The following is an 8,821-nucleotide window of genomic DNA, read 5'->3' as shown; positions in this document are numbered from 1 at the left end:
GTTTATAGCAGAAAGGGGAACCGATCCTATGAACATGTGAAACACGTTTTTAGGCAAAGGGGAACCGATCCTATGGACATGTGCAACACATATAAGTTAGATACCATATATATGTGGGGAACCGATCCTAGTACCTAGTCAACCGAATTTTGGAAAGCTTGTGTGCCTATGCACAATACTCACATGGAAGGTAGAACCGAAACTTGTTTTGATAGAACCGTTAAACCCATGATTTGTGATTGAATGTTATTTGATCAATCGCATAGTTCCTGAAAGTCAGATGAATCAATTCTAAACTTGTTTGGAAGTGCGGAAAATCGGTTTCAAGGTTGTAAGTGTGAAAGAGAACTTACAAAGTTAAGATGTCGACATACTTTGAACACGTGCTATGAATGTTTATTATTTAATTGTTCAAAGTTATTCCTTAATAGCTAAGGGAACAGAATCCCAGGATCGAAACATAAATAAGTTAAGAATATTTTAATTAAGATATTTAACTTTATTTTTAGGAAAATAAGAGTTAGTAATGTGCATTTACTAATTAGAGATTTTCTGAGAGATTTCGATAATTATTTTTGGACAAAACATTTCTAGGAGTTATGGAAACCGAATTTGTGCTTTAATGAATATCTTGAGAGTATTTTCGGTTTCGGAAATTCCTTGGTGTCCAAACTTCCTTGTCTATAAATACTTGAAGTTTTCCTTTCTAGAAAACTAATCCTTCGTAACAACAAACTTCCTCTTTGTTGTGTTGTTACTGGTGTAGCCGCCTATTCAGAGAGGAGAGTAACCTAATTAGGAGAAATCTCTTACGACCGCTCAGTTTAAAGTATTCTTTGGGATTGAGAAGATCTACGAGTACCGTTGGTGGGAAACTAGATAACTGCGGTTTATCTTTTGTTTTCATTGATTTGATTGACTAACGGTGGTTGAACTTTGATTGCACCTAGTTTGTTTATGCTTGAGAATCTTCTCTTCTGATATAAGATTCACTCAAACTAGTTCAAAGTTTCGACAGGGATCTTTAGACTGTTGTTAGTTCTAAAGACGATCTTGTGATAATCCATTGTTAATAGACTCCGTTCCGTGCGTGATTGATCACAAGAGATTCAAGTGATTGTGTGCAGGTGTTTATTGAAGATCTAAGAAGATTTGAAGACGAAGAAGATATTGAAGATTTCTGATTTGTGGGCAGGGGCGGAGCCACATGGAAGGGTGGGTGTGCAATTGGCTACCCAGCCCAAATGGCTCCCAAGCCCAATTATGATCTCTTAAGCCAAATTTTAGGTATTTTTACCCATTTGCAACCCCTAAAATATGTGTTAATTGGTAAGTTTCCCACCCATTTTCTAAATCCTGGCTCCGCCCCTGTTTGTGGGTTCATAATCTTTGGTGTGCACAATACTTGTTTCGGTAAAAGAGGATCCAATTAATAATCGGTTTATCCTTGTGATAGATTGGATTGATTAATTGAGTAGATCAGCATCAACACAATTCTTTGCATTAATAATGTTGTTGGCTTAATCTTAAACGATTACTTCGGTAATTGAACATAAGATAGATATAAGGACCTGACGAAGGAGTTTATGTTAAGATAAATAGAAGAGCCTTTGTCCAGCTCATATCACTTGGTTGAATAAAGTTGATACCAAACGGATTTGTTGTTCATTTACTGTTTGGAATACGAACTAAAGTAATTGTTCCAAGTACGTGACTTATTCATATGTCGGAGGCGTGGGAATACATACGGAACTAGGTGAACTATAGGTTTAGTTGCTTGGTCTCTACTATACGAAGTTAGGTGTAATTTTGTGTAGCGGCTTAATCCTGAGAGTATTCAATTCTGGACAAGGTCCCGGGGTTTTTCTGCATTTGTGGTTTTCTCGTTAACAAAATCTTGCTGTGTCATTTACTTTATATTTCCGCATTATAATTGTTTTATTATAATTAAAGTAAATTACACAAATGTTAATTCCTATTTACTTGATAAGTGAATCCTATTGTGTTTGGTTAAGTCCAAACCTTTTTATCAAGTAACATACTTCGTTGTTGTACTGTCTCGATCTCATATCCATAGACGATCACATGAAGTGTGAACCGATTAGTTGTATTGTCTCGACTCAGTCCATAGACAACCACTTTCGGAGAAAGGACTTAGAAGTAGGAAAAGTTTTAGCTTGAGGTATATTTGGGTAACCTCGCCTTTTCAATTGGCATCAGATCAGGCAAACACGAAAAGTTCTAACAATCTGTGTTTGGTGCAATCCAACCTATAAGAAATTGAATTCATGTTCGATTCAATTAACGTTTCAAGATCCTCAGTAAATTTTCAGCAAGATACTGATGAATATCTCTCAGGCCTTGTCAAGATGTTAGATAAATTGATTGAATAAAACCGGTTATTTACTGATGAAATCAGTAATATCTTGAGTGATAGAAAACTGGTAAAAATTTTAGATGACTCGAAGGATTCTCTAAATTGTTCAATACCGACATTTAGATGTCGTAAACAGACTAAGAAGAGACAGTCCAGGAATTTCTTTCAAGAAGGATAGAGTCACTTATGTCAGAAAATTTGTTTTGCAAAACTTCTGATCAATCGTGTTAAGAATCTTTATAAGAACTTAACAATTCATCTTAAACCTGGTGAACAATGTCTAGGAGCCTTTGCACTTAAAACAACTTCAACATTCCAGTGGTTCCTAGATAGTGGTTGTAGTAGACATATGACAGGTGATCTCTCTTGGTTCACAATGACAAAAGACTATAAGGGAGGATCTGTAACATTCAGAGATGGAAGCAGATGTCTTATTAGCAAGAAAGGTACTATCAAACTTCCTGGTATTCCCGAAATTCATGATGTTGTTTATGTTAAAGGAATGATAGCAAATCTTCTGTCTATAAGTCTAATTTGTGATAAAGGTAACAAAGTTATCTTCAATATCAAAGGTTGTGAAATTGAAGACAAGTCCGGAAAAATAATTTTTCGAGGACGAAGAAGTATGAATAATTGTTACCTTCTTGATATACAATCCAATCTGTACTGTAACTTGACTAAGGTCGAGTCAACCCATTTGTGGCATGAACGGTTTGGTCATATCAACTACCGAATGCTTGGAAAGCTCATTAATCGTGAACTTGTCAAAGGTGTTCCAAAAATTAACACTAAAGTAGAAGGTGTTTGTGGGGCATGCCAAAAGGGTAAGCAAGGCAAACTTCCACACAAACTTTCTCGAGACATAGCCACTCATGCTCCTCTCGATCTTATTCATATGGATCTTTTTGGTCCAATCCAACAAGCATCCGTTGGAGGAAATAAGTATGCTTTAGTGATGGTAGATGACTATACACGTTTTACATGGGTTGCTTTTCTGAAGCACAAGAATGACACTCTTGATGAATTCAAGATCATCGTGAACAGAATACAAAATGAACAAGGTCGCAAACTTAAGAAGATAAGAAGCGATCGTGGTACAAAATTCAAGGATACAAAAGTATATGAATACTGTAATGATCTTGGGATTTCCCATCAATTCTCTGCACCTATTACACCTCAAGCCAATGGTGTAGCTGAGAGAAAGAATAGAAATATTCAAGAAATGGCAAGAATAATGCTTCACAATAAAAACCTACCATTAAACTTCTGGGGGGAAGCTGTTTTTACAGCCTGTTATCTAATAAACAGAGTCTATTTAAGATCCAAAACTCTAAATACTCCATATGAATTATGGTATGGAAGAAAACCCAATCTGAGTTATTTAAGGGTTTTCGGAAGCAAATGTTATATTCTCAAAGATAGGGAACATAGAGGAAAATTCGATTCCAAAAGTAATGAAAGAATCTTTCTTGGCTATGCTCTGATAGTCGTGCCTTCCGAGTATACAATCTCAAAACCAAAGTTATGATGGAATCAATTAACGTGGTTATTGATGACATTAGTGACTTTAGTCAATACAATCACACTGCAGCAGAGCTTCCTCCCTCTAAAACTGTTGATAAAGAAGAACCAACTGTGGTTCCTCTAATTAGTGACATTGATGATAAAGATGATAATGAAAGTATTGTTAAACAACCCAATGATACTGAAAGTATTATCCAAAACATGCCAAATGGGTACATCAAAGACACTCTACTGCAGATATTATTGGAGTCGCCAATGCCAGAGTTATGACTCGAAGAGAACTTCAGAATGTCTGTCACTATTCATGTTTTTTTATCTTCAATAGAACCAAAAGATATTGAGGAAGCATTCAGTGAACCATCTTGGGTAAACTCTATGCATGAGGAACTCAATCAGTTTAAAAGTCAAGAAGTGTGGGAACTTGTTCCAAAACCAGCAGGAGTAAACATTGTGGGAACTAAGTGGATCTACAAGAACAAATCAGACGAATTTGGAATAATTGTCAGAAACAAAGCCAGGCTTGTTGCTCAAGGATATTCTCAAATTGAAGGTATTGATTTTGATGAAACTTTTTCTCATGTTGCCCGTTTAGAATCAATTAGATTTTTACTTGCTTATGCCTGCTATCTTAAAATAAAACTGTTTCAAATGGATATCAAGTCTGCTTTTTTAAATGGGGATCTAAAAGAAGAAGTTTTTGTAGCTCAACCAAAAGGATTTGAAGATCCATTGTTCCCAGACTATGTATTTAAACTTAAAAAGGCACTGTATGGTCTAAAACAAGATCCAAGAGCTTGGAATGACAAGTTGACATCCTTTCTACTTCAAAAGGGATTCTCTAGAGGTGGTGCTGATAAAAAACTTTTCACCAAGTGGAGTGGTAAAAATGTTCTTGTAGCACAAATATATGTAGATGACATCATATATGGATCCACCTCAAAATCTCTAACAGATGAATTCCTAAATCTTATGAGTGGAGAATTTGAAATGAGTAATGTCGGAGAATTGTCATACTAACAAAAAGACAATATTCTTCTTTCTCAAGAAAAATATGCAAGGAACTTAGTTAAAAATTCGAATTAAAAGATTCAACACCTATGGCAACTCCAATGCCAACTACTGGGAAACTCCAATCCAATACAAGAGAAAAATCTGTTGATAAAAAAATATACAGATCCATGATGGGAAACTTGCTATTCTTAACTGCAACAAGACCAGATATTGCTTTCAGTGTGGGATGTTGTGCCAGATTTCAAGCAGAACCTAAAGATTCGCATCTTAAAGCTGTAAAACGAATCATAAGATACGTTAATGGTACCCTATATTATGGCTTATCATACTCTAAGGATACAAACAACAGTCTTGTTGCCTATTCATATGCTGATTGGGCAGGGTGTGTAGAAGATCGGAAAAGCACCTCTGGTGGTTGCTTCTATGTTGGTCAAAATCTTGTTGATTGGCACAACAAGAAACAGAACTCACGGTCCTTATCAACCTGTGAAGCATAATACATTGCTGCCAGTACATGCTGTACCCAACTACTATGGATGAAACAGATGCTCATTGACTATGGAATAAATATTTCAACTATGAACATCCTTTGTGATAACTCAAGTGCTATTCGCTTGACTGAGTATCCTATAGAACATTCTCGTACTAAACACATAGATATTAGATATCACTTTATTAGAGAATTATATGAGAATGGTGTTATCAGATTTGAAAAAGCGAGGGTACAACAACCTCACCCAATATTTCGATTAGCAATCTAAAATCAGACTCAATCTTAGTAAAAAGTATATCAAGGAGTTAATATCTCTATCTCTCGATTTGATCTTTACTCAAGCAAATGGAAATCTGCGAGTCTTTATCAAATACTAGAGAGATAAACTTGGATGGTATCAAAGAACAATATCCAAGTGTCAATCAATGTAAATCAACAACCAAAGGTTGGATATTCTAATTGATTGATCTCAACGCACAACCTGTGATATTTCAAATAATACAGACACCGGAAGTTTTGTTAACGAAGAAACCGCAAATGCAGAAAAACCCCGGGACCTAGTCCAGATTGAACACCACACTGTATTAAGCCGCTAAAGACACTAGCCTACTACAAACTAACTTCGGTCTGGACTGTAGTTGAACCCTAATCAATCTCACACTGATTCAAGGTACAGTTGCGCTCCTTACGTCTCTGATCCCAGCAGGGTACTACGCACTTGATTCCCTTAGCTGATCTCACTCACAACTAAGAGTTGCTACGACCCAAAGTCGAAGACTTAAATAAACAAATCTGTATCACACAGAAAAGTCTATGATAATAGATAAATCTGTCTCCCACAGATAAACCTATGAGTTTTGTTCCGTCTTTTGATAAATCAAGGTGAACAGGAACTAATTGATAAACCAGACTTATATTCCCGAAGAACAGCCTAGTATTATCAATCACCTCACAATAATCTAAATCCTATGGTAGCGAAACTAGATATTGTGGAATCACAAACGATGAGACGAAGATGTTTGTGATTTATTTTTATCTTGCCCTATCAGAGATGTAATCTCAAGTCAATTATTCAATTGAACTCCTACGATAGAAAATGGCAAGATCAGATCGCTCAACTACAAGAAAGTAGTTTCGTCTGGCTTCACAATCCCAATGAAGTCTTTCAGTCGTTAACCTACAAGGTCTCGAGAAGAAACCTAAGGTTAAAGGAGAATCGACTCTATCAAAACCAACTAGTATCACACAGGAGGTATGGGGATTAGTTTTTCCAGTTGCTAGATGTCTCGTTTATATAGTTTTCAAATCAGGGTTTGCAATCCAAGTTACCTTGGTAACAAAGCATTCAATATTCACCGTTAGATGAAAAACCTGATTCAACCAAGCTAATATCTTTCAACCGTTAGATCGAAACTTAGCTTGTCACACACAAATGAAATGTATTCATTTAGGTTTGAGTAACCGTACCTAAACGTGTACACTTAGTTGGTTCACAAATAGTTAACCAATGGTTAGCCATATGAGCACTTTCATATTAACCGTATTCATCTTTCTCATAACTAGTTCAAATGACTCATAAGAACTAGTTCAAGAGTTGTTCAATTGCTTAGGTCTTTATTCATAGACACAATTGAAACAAAATAGGTTTGATTCACTTGAATCAATTCATGAATAATATATCCACGGTTTGCAAAGATTGTATTCCTTATAATTTGTTGTTTTAAGTTCATGAACAACCGATTTGAGAAATAACCAGCTTGGGTACGCGTACCTTAGCTACTGGATTCGAGTTTACAAACTCAGCAGAAATTTTCGGTTCGAAAACTTCCATAGGTACGCGTACGGGTATGCGTACCTAAGGTGATTGGTTTACTAGTTTGAAAACTTACAAACTCAGCAGAAATTTTCGGTATGAAACTTCCGCAGGTACGCGTACGGGTACGCGTACTCAACCTGTCTCCTTCACCAATACCGCATGCACACATATGCACGCACTTGGTTTCCGGCACATAGATTTATACACTAATGTGCGAACACACTATATATGCTTATATCCATAGTTGGTAATCTCAACTCTACATTTCAATCATTGAAACATTCTTCTATAATGTTATAACAATCGTTATTCACGACTATCGTCATCAAAGCTATTTTCAACATTGAAACGTCTTCATGACTTGCGTCACGGGTAAAGATGAAAATGGTTAAAGCAAAATCTCACCAACACATATTTCGAGAAAAAGATACGCAAGTAAACCCGGCTCGAGATAACAAATGTGTATGTATGAAAACTATCATAATTATACGACTTTGTCTCAAGAGTAGGAGATATAATAGACTTTTGAGTGACAGATAAGTTCAAGTATCCACATAGATTTTTTTCGGATGGAGTTCCACTTATTCCTCCAGTAGTTCTTCGTCTTCGTACGATGATTGCCATGGAGTCTGGAGCTCAACTGCACTTAACTATCCTAAACCGAGACTTAGTCATAAGTAAACTAGAAATCAAGACATATAGTTTTGATGACTAATATTGACAAACATGCTTGATATAACAACGCATGCGAGTTCGACCGAGCAGTGCTCTAAAAAAATTAGAGTATGTTCCATCCGAGCGTCAACTAGCTGATATTCTCACTAAACCCTTAGATAGAGCAACTTTCGAAAATCTAAGCAAATCCATAGGGATTGTCAAGGTACATTAGTACCTTGTGGATCCAGTTTTAAACTTTTGCTTGCAACAGTTGAAATCTGATTGGTTGTTGTTATTCTTTTGTTTTTACATAAGGATGACAACATGATGATATTTCGGTATCAATTCTCCCTGGAAGAAGATGCAATCATATTGGAGAAGTGGATGCGAAATTTGAGGTAACAATCTTGTTAGTTAATTGTTTTCCTGTTTAAGAAAAGCCTAAGTTTATTTCATATATATTTATTGCTTTTGCTTAACAAAATTTCGGTTCAATTGATGTTTTATTCCATGATGTGTGTATGGATGTTTGTGTGATTCAATTGGTTCCGGTTAAGAAAAACTATTGTTATCATGCTTTATTGTGTGGTATCAGTTTTTTAGGCTTTAAAAATTTCGGTGCAGTTGCGGTGCTTTTAATGTCTATGTTGTTTCAATTGCTTCCGGTTGAGGTGAATAATTATGCAAGTTGATTTATTTGGTTTGTATGAATTATTTATGGCTTAACGAAATAAAAGGTTTACGGGATGAGTTGTTTAGTCCAATTCGATTCCGGATAAGAGAAACTAAGTTAATTATGATCTTAGTTAGACTTATCGAAGTGAGGTTTCGGTTATTCAAGTCTAATCAAATGCCTTAACAAGAAATGCTAGTTAACTAACCTAGTACTTGTCTTGTTTAAAATTGAAAGGTCTAAGTTTATGGATAATTAGAACCTGATGAG

The 8,821-nt window shown here is 35.8% G+C and overlaps 1 protein-coding gene across 1 annotated transcript; it reads left to right on the top strand.

Annotated features, from left to right (window-relative positions):
* Positions 1 to 4,998: 4,998 nt before the first annotated feature.
* Positions 4,999 to 5,409, top strand: LOC113315845 (uncharacterized mitochondrial protein AtMg00810-like). The gene has a single exon (XM_026564095.1). It carries the CDS (start codon positions 4,999 to 5,001, stop codon positions 5,407 to 5,409), a length of 411 nt encoding a protein of 136 aa, XP_026419880.1.
* Positions 5,410 to 8,821: the final 3,412 nt, after the last annotated feature.

The sequence above is a fragment of the Papaver somniferum genome, chromosome 10, assembly GCF_003573695.1.
Source record: "Papaver somniferum cultivar HN1 chromosome 10, ASM357369v1, whole genome shotgun sequence".
Classification (NCBI taxonomy): domain Eukaryota; kingdom Viridiplantae; phylum Streptophyta; class Magnoliopsida; order Ranunculales; family Papaveraceae; genus Papaver; species Papaver somniferum.
The sequence above is the reverse complement of the archived record's forward strand: the minus strand, read 5'-3'. Positions and strand labels throughout refer to the sequence as shown.

Excerpts from the sequence above, each read along its gene's own strand:
- LOC113315845 (XM_026564095.1), top strand. The coding sequence starts at position 4,999 with ATGGCAACTCCAATGCCAACTACTGGGAAACTCCAATCCAATACAAGA.